Source organism: Podarcis cretensis (genome assembly GCF_951804945.1).
Source record: "Podarcis cretensis genome assembly, chromosome: 4".
Taxonomy (NCBI): Eukaryota; Metazoa; Chordata; class Lepidosauria; order Squamata; family Lacertidae; genus Podarcis; species Podarcis cretensis.
Window position 1 is genome coordinate 65724858 of NC_137173.1, and position 16356 is coordinate 65741213.

General features: G+C 42.5%; 1 protein-coding gene across 3 annotated transcripts in view; it reads right to left on the bottom strand.

Annotated features, from left to right (window-relative positions):
• Positions 1-111: 111 nt before the first annotated feature.
• The window catches only part of MBTPS2 (membrane bound transcription factor peptidase, site 2), a 33522-nt gene continuing 17277 nt past the window's right edge, over positions 112-16356 (bottom strand). For all 3 annotated transcript variants that reach the window (XM_079972285.1, XM_079972283.1, XM_079972284.1), the window contains 6 exons: positions 14114-14232; positions 10432-10612; positions 8470-8564; positions 6029-6230; positions 4540-4615; positions 112-1493 (listed from right to left, as the gene is read on the bottom strand). In XM_079972285.1, coding sequence (XP_079828411.1) covers positions 1271-1493; positions 4540-4615; positions 6029-6230; positions 8470-8564; positions 10432-10612; positions 14114-14232 — 896 coding nt within the window. In that variant the 3' untranslated portion in view covers positions 112-1270. The remainder of the gene's footprint in view (positions 1494-4539; positions 4616-6028; positions 6231-8469; positions 8565-10431; positions 10613-14113; positions 14233-16356) is intronic.

Here is a 16356-nt window from a genome sequence, read left to right on the forward strand (position 1 = left end):
GAAATTCAATGTTTGACATTGTAGGGCCACTTTTCCAGCCATAGAACTATCAATATTGAGGTATATAGACTTGCAACATTTCTGTAAAGCCAATGTACAGCTGTTGTGTAATGGAGTTTCTAACTAAACAAAAAAGTTTATTTTTGTAAACCCAGAGAAAGGTAAGCATTTAATTATATGGTTACATTCATCACAATCAGATCATTACATAGAAATAAACATGTTAACTCTATATGCATCTGAAGTCTTAAAAGTAGGATTGGTCACTTAAAGAAACCAGCAAAGTATTCATTGTGCAGTGTGATCTTAAGCACATCTACTCAAAATGAAGTCTCATTCAGCTTAATGGACTTACTCCTTATTAAGTAAGTGAGCCTAAATTATGTACATTCATTCTGAATATCAAACAGTACTTTTCCATCTGATACAGATTTTTACAATGAAGTATAAATTAGCAATGACACATCATAATTTTTATATTTAAATTGATATCCTGCTTCTATGCCATGACACATTCAAAAAAACTTCCAACCAATTATTAAAAACACATAAACATACCATTATTTTTCTCAGATCAATATAGGCTATGATAAAATTGAGGATCATGGTAAAATCATCTGCCTAAAGTAAATATTTTAAAAATGCAAATATAAAATAATAAGGGGGTGGGGAACTTTTAAAAAGATATTTTGAATAATCAACATATCGATGCAGTTTAAACAGAAAATAAGAGAATGAGAATGCAGTCCAGAACTTCCTCTCTCATCTAGGGAAAAAATATTCCCATGCAAACAAAGGAAAATGCCTACCTACACCCACAAAAATCCTGCATGTATAGAGTGCAGGAACATGTATTTTAAGCATAAAATAAGGGTTCAGCATTTATCACAAACATTTCTAGCTCCTAATAACAGCTTGTAGTGATAGCTAGGAGAATGAACTCAACATTATTCCTGTCCCCTTATTTTGGAAAAGCAAGTTTTCCAGAATACAGGAGCTTGCTAGGACATCTAAATAAGCCAAGTCTAACTCTTCTGCCTTTCCAATAAAGTTTTCACAAATGATTGAAGAAGAAATAATTTAATCTTTAAGATCACAACCGTCCAATCCTGAATTACTTATAGCTCACAGGAAAGTAATCTTTCTTGTGCCATAATTTGATTGAAGCTGCTTGTCTTCTTGTCCAAACACACACACACACACAAACAATTTCACTAGGTTCCATGTGCCTAGTATAAATTATCAGATGTCAAAATGAACAAAAAATGTGCTATCGGGCTGTCACCACCCAAAGTCCTAACGCTACATTGGCAGCTAAAAGTGTGCTGCCAGAGAGCAAAATTAAAAAGCCAATTAGCTCCCTGTTTTGTTTTTCAACAACCAGCGTGCTAAGAGTCGCTTCCAGGAAAGAGTTTAATATCCACTGTCCATCCAAAGCAAAGCAAGGGACTGCGTTGATTACAGCCAGCGCTCCAGAGAGGGAAATCAGATACCTGGTTAAAATTGGTTAAGGGGAATAAACAAGATTGCATTTATATATTTTAAATGTAAGATATAGTCTAAACCTTGGAAACACAGTATTTCACCACACAACTGTTTTAACATGAATTGTATTGTCCACATTAGAGAAAGACTGGCAATGGAACACATAAAAACCCAGGATGTTCCACCAAACATTGTATTTTAATCTTCCTTTGATATAGCATGCCACCTTAGCATCAATGAAATGGTTTGGTTTTTTTACAAATGACCTTCAAAACTATTGCTCTATAGTCTAACTTCCCTACTCTCCTACCTCGTTCCCCTTGTTCTTAAGTTAGAAGCTTAGCAATTATATATACCAGTTTTGTGGAAACTTTGGCCCTCTAAATGTTGCTGAATTGCAACTTGCAAGCGGGCCAATGGCCAGGAATGATGGGAACTGTAGTTCAGCAGCAGCTGGAGGATCAAAGGTTCCCCACACCTGGTATATACTATCAACTGCATTTCCCAAGTGCCAATCCTTAGGTAACCAAAATGGCACCCTGTACAAATGAGAGGGCATTATAACAGGGTTGGTAGGGGTGTTTCTCAAGGACTGCAGATGTTAGAATTTTTTTCTAAGTGAGAAGCAAAGCCAAAACAGCTCAGTGAGGATGGAGCATATGCAGTAGGCACAGAGTATCTGTGGCAGGAAGAAGCAATGGAGTCATGTATCTGTGCCATTTATATGTATCTGTACTGTTTACATGTAAACTAGGAGTGTTGTATTCTTTGCATAGAAAAGAGCACATGGCAAAGAGGAAGAAAACCTGCCCTCATATTGCTGCATTCCATTTTAAAAGATTTGATTCCCCGCCTGCCACCCAGACCAGCTTACTTACTGTATTGGAGCTCAGCGGAAAACGCACACTCATTGCAGCAAGAAAACACTGCAAGTTAAAAGATTTGGCTACAGGAATGAGGTGGTTTCACTGCCGTCCTCTAAGTATGCTGTTTCATGAAAAGAATAACCATGCCCCATCCTTGCTTTATGGGACACGGGTGGCACTGTGGGTTAAACCACAGAGCCTAGGACTTGCCGATCAGAAGGTCAGCGGTTCGAATCCCCGCGACGGGGTGAGCTCCCGTTGCTCGGGCCCAGCTCCTGCCAACCTAGCAGTTAGAAAGCACGTCAAAGTGCAAGTAAATAAATAAATAGGTACCGCTCTGGCGGGAAGGTAAACAGCGTTTCCGTGTGCTGCTCTGGTTTCACCAGAAGCAGCTTAGTCATGCTGGCCACATGACCCGGAAGCTGTACACCGGCTCCCTCGGCCAATAAAGCGAGATGAGTGCCGCAACCCCAGAGTCGGTCACGACTGGACCTAATGGTCAGGGGTCCCTTTACCTTTACCTTTATCCTTGCTTTATGCACATACGTGCTCTATTATCACATCAACATTTCTACTCTCACTTCTGTGTACATATTTCTAATTCCACATTTCATACCTCCTAGAGCAGGGTTCCCCAAACTTGGGTCTCCAGCTGTTTGTGGACTACAGCTCCCATCATCCCTAGCTAGGAGGGCCAGTGGGCAGGGACAATGTGCACTGTAATCCAAAAACAGATGGAGACCCAAATTTGGGAAACCCTGTTCTAGAGGATAGATGAAGGTGTGCTTCTAACTTGGGAGACCGATCCAAATAAACCAAAAGCTGAAGTTTGGCCACACCATTTCTATTCCATGCCACAGTTATGATCATCAAAAGAATAAGTGGCCATCACTTAATTTACAGCCAAACCAATATACCATTCCTATTCATGTAGAGAAATTTATATATTGCTCACAGTATGGTACTTATTTGCAAAGTGCAATGAAACACGTTAATGGGTATAATTTGTTACACCTGTCAGCCACAAGCATTATTTAGCATAGGCATGAAAGACTGCTGGACTTGGCAGTGTCTTGCATCCTACAGGCCTATCCATCACAGATACAGCCTTTCTAAGGGAGTTATGAATATACAAATGATTTAGTCAAATCTTAGAAAGCCTTCAGCTTCAACACTGTTAAAGCAGCTATAGCAGTGATGGGGAGCTGTGGCCCTGCAGGTGCTATCAGACTCCAATTCCCATGAGCTCCAGCATGGACAATGGTCAGGAATGATGGGAGTTGGAGTACAACAACATCAGGAGGGCCTCAGGTTCCCCTACTTGACTGAGCACTGCTACAGCATGATAAAAAGACAAGGCAGTGCACAGAGTTGCAGCACTCTCCTTACTCCTCAATAAGGCTGTACCAATGGTTGAGCTAAAGCATCTTTAACTTGCCAATGGCTCTCAGCCCTTAAACCGTTGAATACATCACCTCAGGATTTTCTTAGGTTGCATTCGCACAGCAGTTTATTCCATTGCCCTGATGTTCCCCTAACTTCTAATTTCCATGTTATATTTGAGCTTTCACACAACATAAAAGCCGATTCTGGAAATCTAGTGGGAACTAGCAGAAGTTCAGCACTCATTTCTGCATTAATTGGTTCCAGAAATAATCCATTTGCAGCCCCATTAACCTAGAAAATCGTAGAAGGGGACAAAAATTGAGGTGGTATACTGGCAAACAATTCTTTCTCACTCTTTAGATGGGGGTATCGTGGGGACCAGAGGAATGCATGTGAGGATAGGGTTGGAGAGTAGTGATGTTCTCCATTGATGTTTGTTGTTGTGCCTCACCACAACCACCGGTATAAACAGAATATAGCACAACACTGGTAACAAATCCTTAGTTCAATAATGTAACAAGTACTGCAGTGTGAAAGGAACATTAGAAAACAGGACAGAAGTGCTAGGATTAGAATCTGAAAATCTAACACTATATTTCACATACCTTAGTGGAAACCCTTAGTAGGAAGCAACGTATAAATGTAATAAGCTTTAATTCTAACTAAATCTACACAACCTAGATAAGAGCAATATCTTTTTTGAAAAATCAAATTGTTTTGGTCCTCAAAAGTCCTTTTATGTATTTGCAGAGATATTTGCAGTGTCTTCTCTAGAAAAGCTGACACAAATAACAAAGGATACTTGCAAAATGTTTCCATTACCACAGGCAGATCAATACTGAAGAAGCTGTGTCGAGGTACAAAACTGCTGAGACTCACTTTAAAGAATAACAAAAAAGAAAGTTTTACAAGCATACAAAAGTGAAGAACATTTTGGCAGAATACAAACATCTCTCATTTCTGAGCATTCATGACAAATATAGCTTTTGTTCTCCTATACTATTGCCAATGTAGTCATACATTAATGAGCTCTATTTTATGAGAACATTAGGCCTAAGCATATGATGTGCTTGTGGCTACTTTACAATTGAGCAATACTTCTTATTATCAAAGACTATAAAGCAAATATTCTTATTTGAAGTACCACAGACGCAATTATGACAGCAGAAAAAGCAGCAACAAACAGGAAATGGATTCCATTCCAACTCAGTTGTTTGGTGTCAGAGCTTAACTTCAAGCTAGGAAGTAATGGTAAGGAAGGTAACAGTAGGAAGAGGAATAATCTACATTGTTGAGAGGATTATCCCTGCTCTTTGAGATATGTTTTTAAGCCCAAAGGTACAAACTTTAAGCATTCAGAGAAATCTGATTAAAAACACCATTTGCTGCCAGAATCAGGGCTCTCTTCTTCTTCTTCTTTTCCTTCTTCTTCTTCTAGATCCCTGCTTCCTCCCAAGGGAGCCCAAGGTGGCAAACAACAAGGCAGCAAAGCAACACAAGTAAGTACAAAGTATATAAAAAACATTTTTAAAAGCATTAAGAACAACTAAAAACAATAATGTATTTTTACAGCTAATGATTTCAGCTTTGCCAGGAATAGTATCTTTCAGCCTGGGTGAATTGTTTTAAAATGCCCCCTGAAATTAATAACGAGGGAGACAGACGCCCCTCACCAGGGAGCGCATTCCACAAGTAAAGAACCACCACCAAGAAGGCCCTGTCATGGGTAAAGATATTAGTTTAAATAAATGACAGTAAGTTAGCCTGTGGAAATCAAATGGAAGTGTGATAGGGGCATATCTAAAGATCTGGTAGCAATATTTTCAGATACCTGAACCATACCACCTACCTAGGCCCAATTATCTGTTTATGCATCCCCAAGTATAAAATTGATTGTTTGAATCAACAGGTATGAAGGCCATGCTTACAAAATAAAGCCCATTTTCTTTAAAGTTTAGAGAACTTTAAATCTTGTCCATGTTGCCACATCTAAGTTTTTTTAAACACATGAAGCAGGGGCTTGGGCTAGATGACCCTTGAGGTCCTTCCAATAACTTTATTTACTGCAACTACTCAAGGGCAGGAAGGAAGAGTGGAGTGCAGTTTTGAGTCTGACTCAGAAAACAGCCTCAAGCGCCATCGACATATCACACAGATAAAGCACAGCTAAAGGTGGGGGATGGCTGAATTCATTGGAAGCTACACCAGCAACTTGCCAACAAATTTCCTGTGAAGTTTAGTTACTCACATGCTCAGCTTTGTTTATAATCTCCCCGCAAAATCATACCAACCTGTATACTGGAGATGCAGCGGGTGCCCAACAAACAGCATATCCATCTGAGGTGGATGTTTCACTCGGATAAGTCTAGTTTGGTTTTCCAGAGAAGGTGTCACACACAAACTTGGAACAAACTCCCTCCGGCAATCCGTATTGGTTCGGCAAAGTTGGCTGGCCTCAATAGCTTTCCGTGCTGGCAGACAGGCATACTGGACCTGGGATGTTACATAAACATGCAGGTAGAGACTATAACAGTGCTTGCTGGATCAGGCCAATGGCCCATCTAGTCCAGCATCCTGTTCTCACAGTGGCCAACCAGATGCCTGTGGAAAACCAGCAAGCAGGATTTGAGCGCAAGAGCCCTCTCCCCTCTCCTGGGACTTCCAGCAACAGCTGTTCAGAAGCATTGCTGCCTGTGACCATGGAGGCAGAGAGCACAGCCATCATAACTAGTTAGTAGCAATTGAGAGCCTTCTCCTGCATGAATCTGTGCAATCCTTTTCCAAAGTTTGTGGCAATCACTGCATTCTGTGGGAGTTAAGTTCCATAGTTTTAACTATGTGCTGTGTGAAGAATTGCTTTTATATGTTCTGAATCTTCCAACATTCAGCTAATTGGATGTCCATGAGTTCTAACGTTATGAGAGAGAGAAAAGCTTTTTTTCCTATCCACTTTCTCTCTGCCATGTGTAATTTTATAAACTTGACTATCATGTCGCCTCTTTCCTTTTCTCTAAAGTGAAAAGTCCCAAATGTTGCAACTTTTCCCCATAAGGGAGTCACTTCATGTGCACATTCACAAGCACTTTTCACTGCATGTGTCTTCTTCAAACACAAAGCTGGACTTCAGGGAATGGCTGTGAACCAGTTATTCTAGTTTTGACATGCACATCCCTTTTATCACCACTTGCTCCAAGCTACAGCCCCATAGGCATACATGATCTTCTTGACATTGCTTATTAAAATAATTTATGAACTATCTTTCGTTTTAAAAAGAAATGCCGAGGCAGTTTAGAAACACACACACACACACACACACACACACACACACACACAAACTCCCAGCAACAAAATATTACAAAGTTAAAAATACAGATCAGAGTAACCAGGCCAAGTAAAACCAGGTAAAACAGGTATTTTCCATTGTTGGCAGAAACATACAACAGTTAGAGCCTGCCAGATCTTCACAAGGAATTGTTCTGGAAAGTAATTATCACCGTGGAGAAAGTAATCACTCTACAACACTCTAAGTATGGGCATGGCAGGCCGTGAGGTGGTTAATAGGACTTCTTTTGCAGGCCACAGCTGCTCTACTGGACCATATGGAAGAAGGCTTTCCCTCTAGAAACCTGGCCACAAGCTGCTTAGGACCTTCAAAACCAGTAAGGTAAAGGTAAAGGGGGGACGCAGGTGGCGCTGCGGGTTAAAGCCTCAGCGCCTAGGGCTTGCCGATCGAAAGGTCGGCGGTTCGAATCCCTGCGGCGGGGTGCGCTCCCGCTGCTCGGTCCCAGCGCCTGCCAACCTAGCAGTTCGAAAGCACCTCCGGGTGCAAGTAGATAAATAGGGACCGCTTACCAGCGGGAAGGTAAACGGCGTTTCCGTGTGCGGCTCTGGCTCGCCAGAGCAGCGATGTCACGCTGGCCACGTGACCCAGAAGTGTCTCCGGACAGCGCTGGCCCCCCGGCCTCTTAAGTGAGATGGGCGCACAACCCCAGAGTCTGTCAAGACTGGCCCGTACGGGCAGGGGTACCTTTACCTTTACCTTAAAGGTAAAGGGACCCCTGACCATTAGGTCCAGTCGCGGACGACTCTGGGGTTGCAGTGCTCATCTCACTTTACTGGCCGAGGGAGCCGGCGTACACCTTCTGGGTCATGTGGCCAGCATGATTAAGCCGCTTCTGGCAAACCAGAGCAGCGCACGGAAAGGGCGTTTACCTTCCCGCCACAGGGGTACCTATTTATCTACTTGCACTTTGACATGCTTTCGAACTGCTAGGTGGGCAGGAGCTGGGACCGAGCAACGGGAGCTCACCCCGTCACAGGGATTCAAACCGCTGACCTTCTGATCGGCAGGCTCTAGGCTCTGTGGTTTAGACCACAGCACCACCCGTGTCCCCTCAAAACCGGTACCCACCCTTAAATTTAGTTAAATGGCTGCCAGTTTAGCTCCCTTAGCTCAGGCCTTAAACGTGTGTGTCAGGAGGTCACTGCAATTTGTCTGCATGTAGGAAAGGATTCAAATGGTTATGTAAACAGAAGAAGTATGACTGCTCAACTTCCTTATTTCTGTTTCTCAAGTACACAGATTGTGTTATGAGGATAATATGTTTGCAACTGGATTAATATGCGAAGTTCAGTTTAAGAGCCCAACTCTAACGTTTCAAAACAAACCTTGTGGTGCCTGTCAACCATATATATTGGTGTTTGGATCTGGCAGTTTGCACAGCTAACTTACCGACTGACCGTTTAAGTTATTACTGTATGAAAAGCAGACGTCTGTGAGGCTGTTGTTGCTACAACATTCAACAGTGCCGTCAAGTCTTTTAAAACCTAAAGAGAAACACAACTCATTATTAGATTTTCAGAAATCACAGCTTCCTAGATTTGTACTCCCGGGCGAAAGAAACAAAAGACTCAACGGCCACCATATCCTTCAGAGAAGGCACAGTTCCCTGTGATGTCTTCATGCTTTAGTGAGAAATGTTGTCATCAAATCATGGTGGAGCTATTTCTCCCATATACTTTTGTGAAGGTTTTTTTGAACAGAAAAGAACACAGTTCAATTGGAACATCTAGATCCGGCATAGGTAAACTCCGGCCCGCCAGATGTTTGGAACTACAATTCCCATCATCCCCGACCATTGGTCCTGTTAGCTAGGGATGATGGAAATTGTAGTCCCAAACATCTGGAGGGCCGGAGTTTTCCTATGCATGATCTAGATACTGTCAAGGGTACTCAAACCAAGTTTGGGGGATCATGCTGAATAAACCCACTTGAGCCCTTGCTTTTGAAGCTCTCTCTGTAGTCTAAAGTATTCAGCTGAATTAGTACTCATGCATACAAGAGCCTTTGGATCTGTTATTCTGAGCAAGGGCAAAGGATCTGTAAATGGTTATAACCAGAACCCTTACAAAATTACAGTTACTAAGGGTTATTAGCAAACACACATGGACAGGCAAGTTGGCTGAAAACCAACCTATTTTTGCAAGAAAGTTGCAGGTATAGCCATAGCTAAATCGCATTACATTTATCATTGCAAATTAAATAGACATATGATGTTGGTAACAGAACTGCCTGCTGAGTATTTTTACATGCACAGCTACAAAATATTTAAACCCCAAAGGCTCTATTTATTTAGATTCATGTTTTATGCTGATCTTTTTTGGCCTGAGGAGAATCTCAAAGCTATTTATAACAGTAGCATAATGAAAAACTGTCATTAAAGTTTATACATTTTTCACCACAGACATAAAAATATATAAATCCTAGGAACCCAAGGAGCCAACTTGTGGATACAGGACAAGAGATGGGTGGAGATGGGGAACACCCTCTTGTCATTTTCTAACTGCCACGATGCTACATCAGAAAAGAAAAAGAAGTGATGGAGATCTTGGATAACTAATAAGTAGTGAAATGTTATTTTGTGCAGTGTAAGAAGTATACTTAGCCTCATAGCCCAAAGTTATAAGATGCTCCCGCTAAGACAGCTTAAAGGGCGAAATTTGTGCCACCACAAATTGTGTTCACCCACTTAGATGGACTTCAACATCACTGCTGTTTTGAGAATATGATGGCACAGATGAGGGGTGTAAAGAGCCCAGAAATAGCCCTTTGTGAAGTATCCTATCAGCTACTTAGGAAGCCTATGAATTTAGAAACAGCTCTACAAGGCCAAATCCTTATTCTACAGTAGTAATGTCCCAATGTTGAGCAGGACAAAGGGAGATGCATCTGCCCCATTTGCCAAGGTTAGGCTGCTCTTCCAGTTGTCAGGGGGCAGACTACGGTTTGCGCTGCAGAAACTAAAACCACATGACTGGGTTCCTCATCTATTTGTTATCTGGCTTGGATCCATCTTAAGCAGGCAACCACAGAAAGAATGTACTAGGCAGGCAAGATAGATGCACAGGCATTTGTTTAGATACTTAAATATTTCCAAAACCAATTTTCAATAGAACCTGGTGGCTAACAAATTCAACATCACAATAGTATTAAAATATATAACAATCCCCATTCCAGCCCTGATCACAAAATTAAAATATTACCATAAACCCCAAAACCCTAATACAAATTCCAAGATAGCCATCAGAACTAAAGTGTCAGATATAACAGGGAAAAAATGGCCAAAGGCCTTGTTTTTACCATCCTTAAAATGACTAATAATAACAGCAACCAACAACATAGAAACAACTATACCTCTAGATGGGTAGCTTAGCTGTTGTAGCACTGATGTCTTTATGCAATAGCCTGTTTGTGGCTTCAGAGAGATCTTTCCCAGGCAGGAATTCCAGTCCTCCACACTATGAACTGAGCAGTCTTGCAGACTGGTGACAAGGTCACCAACAAAAAGCCCTCTGGGCCCATTAGCAGGAGAATCCTAAGTGCAATAAAACATTAAGCTGTAAAACCTATATGCACCCTTGTCCCAAATAGTGCCTGGATCTCTCCATCTCTTGCCATTCTTCCAAAATACAGAAGGAGTAACATCTCTAATGGGAAGGAGAACAAAGAATATTTCCTAAAAACATAGTTCTAAAACTGAACTATGGCTGTGTGCAGACCACAGTCAATACACACTTTGGATTTCATGAGTTGCTATCATACAAGATATGAAAAATTAAAAGTTTTGGCAAAAGTTGAGACAGTGCAATCGATGCATCTCAGTTAGCCAAGTGCCTTAATGTGAAAATGTCCATTCCAGGGTTCATTTTGTTGCCATCTGTCTCCAAAAGGACCCAAAGAAACCCACATTAACAATTTCCTGCCTTCCAGAAGAAGCACAGCAACTTTCTAAAGTGCTGTATCAACAATAAACTTTTTAAAATTAGGCCAAGGACAAATTTCCTTGTGACGGTGACTGCACTGGAATGTATATGTATCTATGTCTGTCTGGGAGCTTCTTTTTCAGGTCCTTTGCTTCAAGTATGATTACTTCCGATTTATTATAGCTCAGCTGGTAGAGCATGAGACTCTTAATCAAAAGGTCGTGGGTTCGAGCCCCACATTGGGCAAAAGATTCCCGCATTGCAGGGCATTGGACTAGATGACCCTTATGATCCTTTCCAATGCCACGATTCTATGATTATCTCCCAATCTTTATTGTTTCATTACATGAATGCACCACCCTGCGCCATCAATGGGCCCCTGCCCATCCCAGTATGCAAGGTCAATTTGGCCAGAGGCAGTCTCACTACGCTTTCTACTACTAGTCCACAGTCTTTGCATCAGGACTTATCATTAGTGGTGCTACAAATTTTCTAAGGAAGCTCCAGTGGCAACAGCATATCCTTTCTGGCTCTAGGACAAGGAGTACTTTGAATGGGTCAATTAACATGGAAAATTTAGCAATTAGTACCATATTATGGAACAGGGATGAGCAATTTCACTCAGCCCCAGGGCTCCATGGAGCAGCAGCACCAAAAAATCAAGTTTCCTAGCACAAACACTTTGGGGAGGAGTGAAAGAACTGCAGGGCTTGACTTAATAGATTACACTGGTCAACAACAAATTTGTTGTCTGCGTTTTTTCAGTTGATTTAGGACGAATCTGATGTGCTGAATCCAAAAATCACATTGGGTTTGCTCAATCAGGTCAAGTTTTTGAGTTATGGCCACATGTCGTTTTTTTACATTTTTGTTCACATGTACGCTTGTGTGGAGCATTTTAGAAGAAGTTGGTGGGGGTAAAATGCCATGTCGAATAATTGTTTTGATTGGAAATGATTATTTTAATGACAAGAAGTATTCAGGTCCGATAGTTCTGGGTGATTATGTCAAAAAGGGATCAGTATGAAGTCAAAAAACCTCAAAATCTTCCATAAATTGGTGCGGCAAAGCATAAAGTTGGGGGATCAAAACTAAGTTAATCCTGATCTTCAATCAGCACGTCGTCCTGTAGCTCATTGTGATGAAATTCCAGTGCCTATCTTCGGAGAACTTCCTGACATTGGTGACGAAGATGCCTCCAGTGTTGAAGGACATGAAGAAGTGGTTCTTGAAGATGATGCTCCACATCCATTTTCCCAAAAGGAGTTGAATGATCTAGTTCGTGACCTCAGCTTGTCAAAGGACTCTGCCGAACTGTTGGCATCCAGATTGAAGGGAAAAAACCTCCTCTTTGACAGTGCTCGCATCAGCTTCTTCCGCAACAGGCATCAAGAGTACCTCTGTTTTTTCTCGGAAGAGAAGGACTTGGTGTACTGTGCAGATATTGCGCAGCTTCTGCTCAAGCTTGGAGTGCCACAGTACGAACCCAAAGATTGGAGACTGTTCACTGACAGCAGCAAGCGATCACTGAAATGTGTTCTGCTACACAAGGGCAACCAGTTTGCCTCTATACCCCTGGCTCACTCGAGTACACTGAAGGAGAACTATGGAGTGGTGAAGTATGTGCTGGAGAAAATTGGTTATGATCAGCATAAGTGGTTTATTTGTGTTGACCTGAAGATGGTGAACTTTTTGTTGGGACAACAGTCTGGCTTCACCAAGTACCCATGTTTTCTGTGCATGTGCGGTAGTAGGGACCGTGCTCAGCATTACACGAATAAGGACTGGCCTGTGCGGGAGGAATTGGTGCCTTGCAAAGAAAGGAACGTCATCAACGACCCTCTGGTGGACAGAGACAGAATACTCTTCCCACCGCTGCACATCAACCTCGGCTTAATCAAGCAGTTCACCAAGGCTCTGGACAAGGATGGTGACTGCTTCACTTACTTGTGCCAGGCTTTTCCAGGATTGACCATGGAGAAGTTGAAAGTTGGCATCTTTGACGGTCCTCAGATCCGTCAGCTCATCAGAGATCCAGAGTTCAGAAATTCAATGAACGAAGTGGAACTGGAAGCGTGAAAGGCATTTGTTCTGGTAGTGAAGAACAATAAGGCCAGAAACTATGCAGAACTTGTCAACAACATGCTGACTGCTTTCAGAAACCTGGGCTGCAACATGAGTGTCAAGATGCACTACCTATTTTCACATATGGACCGGTTTCCTGAGAACCTGGGTTCAATGAGTGACGAGCAGGGGGACATGAAAGAGATGACATGAAATGAAAGAGATGACATCAGGACATGAAAGAGATGGAGACCAGGTATCAGGGTCGCTGGGACGCAGTCATGATGGCTGTTTACTGTTGGACTCTGAAGAGAGACCTCCCTGCCGCTGAGCATTCCAGGAGTTCCAAGAAACGGAAGTTCAAGCCCTGAAGTTTGAAAAATGGTGAAGCAACATGCAGTTTACGTGTACGTACCTTTATCAATGCCCACCATTCAGTTTACAGTAAACCTGACCTGATGGAGAGAAACGGATGCCATTTTCTGATTCAGCAGTGCAAAAATACCCTAAATCAGTTGTAGAAGTCTAGACAACTGTCAGGGAACTGCCATCGGAGCCAGAGGGAGAGGGAGGGCTCCAGAGGGATTCCGGAGAGCGTCCCGGGATGGGGAGAAGCAGCCCATCTTCTGGGGAAGGAAATCAGCGTAGCACCAGTGGAGTAGGGGGGCAGATGGGGGAATCGGCGAGGTGGTCCCATGACTCCTCGCCGGGGACCAGCGGGGAGAGCACGGGTCCTCCACTGCCCACACCCTCCTCGCGCAGAAGGCTTCCGCGCAGGGAGAGTAGGCAGAGACTAGGCGTCAAAGAGCTTCTTTGCTGGAAGAAGTTCAAGAAATGCCCACTGACGGATTCTGCCAGCGATTGAGACAGCCACGAATGAGTGGCTGTCCGGACAGAAAAGGTTCACTCAGGCAACCCAGCCAGGTGTGGCACCGATTTACGCACGAGCAACCCCTAGAACCATCACAGCAACATTCAAAAAGTAAAAAAATTGTTGCCCAGTGTTATGGAAGACTCTTTCTAAATCCTGAGTTATTCATGGCTCTTACCTCTGTGAGTTCAGTGACGAGTGCCCCAGCACCAGTGTAATAAAATGGGAAAAGAATAGCTGGCAGGAAGAAGAGGACCACAAGACTTGCAACTCCAAGAACAAAATTATGCCAGACTCCTATAAAAACAGAAGGAGCGTATGTGTTAAGAATGAAAACCCACACTGGCTACCGATGCAACGAACAGCAGATGAAACAGAATCTTAATTTATTAGAACTGGCTTCTAAATTTACGACAGTGACAAACTGTTAAGTGGAGAAGAATAAACCATCCTAGTTATACGTCAAGACGGAAGGTTTTAAAATTAAGATCTCAAAGACAAAGGCAACACAATCCAAACCCCACTTACATGGGGGTAATCTCCATTGAATGCAATAGGGATAAAGCCTGGGTAGATGTGGTTAAGACTGCGCTGTAATGTGCCAGCCCTGACTAAGGCTGTACCTGGCAGAAATTCCAAGGCAAACGCCGCATCACTCTTAATAAACAATGGACAAAGCAGCAGTGCACAAGACTAAATAATGAATGGGAACCAATCCAGCCTCAAACACAAAGGGGCCATTGCTGCAATGACGATAGGTGGGGCCTGTGAAAGGGATCCCAAAGGCAAGATTGAAGTCTGAATGAATACTGAACAGACCTAAGTCAACCTTTGAAAAGTGATCACATGATTCACAGTATGTCAGCAGAAGACTGTTCATAAGGATAGCAAGGCCTCGCAATAAAGAGTAGGCTTTCATAGCTTTTGGGTGCTATAGCTAGTTCCTTCAGACTCAACTGATCCAGCCACACAAGAGCACAAATATGGAAGGGTCACATGTTGCTAGACCACCCTGCGCACTATTATTTGGACATAAGAGTCTGTTTAAGAGCTGGATTTGTGTAGCAGCCAAGAGTGTGAGCCAGAAGACTATTGGTTCAACTCTCGCCTCACCCAAGTCACAAGTTTTTAGCCTGAGTCCCCATCTGTAATTGAAGAGGGCAACACTATCCTACTTTACAAGATTGTCCATGTAAGTGAGAATTAATATATACATATTACTGCAAAAAAATGAAAACAGATATAAGTAATTGCTAAGTGCTTTATCACTACAGTGGTACCTCAGGTTAAGTACTTAATTCGTTCCGGAGGTCCGTATTTAACCTGAAACTGTTCTTAACCTGAAGCACCACTTTAGCTAATGGGGCCTCCTGCTGCTGCTGTGCTGCTGGAGCACAATTTCTGTTCTCATCCTGAAGCAAAGTTCTTAACCTGAAGCACTATTTCTGGGTTAGTGGAGTCTGTAACCTGAAGCGTATGTAACCCAAGGTACCGCTGTATTACCAGTTTCAACAGGGCTTGCTTTCAAGTAACTGTGCCAAAATTGCCACAGCAGAAGTTATATAGAAGCAGTAAGGCTCTACATCAGAGGTGACTAACTTGTGGCCGGCAGGTGTTGCTGGGCTCCAACTCCCATCAGCTCAAGCCAGCACAGCCAATTTTAAGGGATGACGGGAGTTGTGGCCCAAAACATTTACCACCATTCATTTTTTTAAAAAAAAACCCAGAGAGGTTTACAACAATTATGCACAAAGGTATGCAATAAAAACCAAATTAAAAAGTTAAAATCAGAAATTAGCTACTATGGAAAGATACATTCTTAATCTCCTGACAGAAAAGAAAAGTTTCATCGGGGAAGTTGGCACAGAAGGCACTTGCCGAATCTCTCTTGGCAGAGTATTCCACAGGACTGGGACATTAACACTAAAGTTTCAGTTTAATGTTATTGTCAAATGAGCCTTGACAGCTCAGGACATGACTAATGACACTCCTGCAGATGATCTGAAAAGCCAGGGGTTAGCCATCCTGGCTCTATGCGGGGTGGGGTGGAGAGATTGCTCAGTAATTTCTTTTTGCAAATATAGCTCTGCAAAAGAAAAGAAAAAAGCCTTTATGAAGGGGCAAGTCCCCACATCATCACCCCACACCCTGGACGTGAATTGTGAACTGTCAACGCAGCCAAACCCACATACCACTTTGGCATGTCTTTCTTTCTCGTAGAACATTTTGCCTGACCGGAGGTGTAATTCTTATTTCACATTTCAACCAACAAGTTATTGCAGAAGCCAAAAGTAATTAAACCTGATGACAGATGCTTGCTATGAATGTGTTTTTACATCATCCTTGCACTTCAATCCCAGTTTTCATTTCTTCGGATTTCCTTGAGGCTTTGAGTTGCCATGAAGAAAGTAAAACAAACCA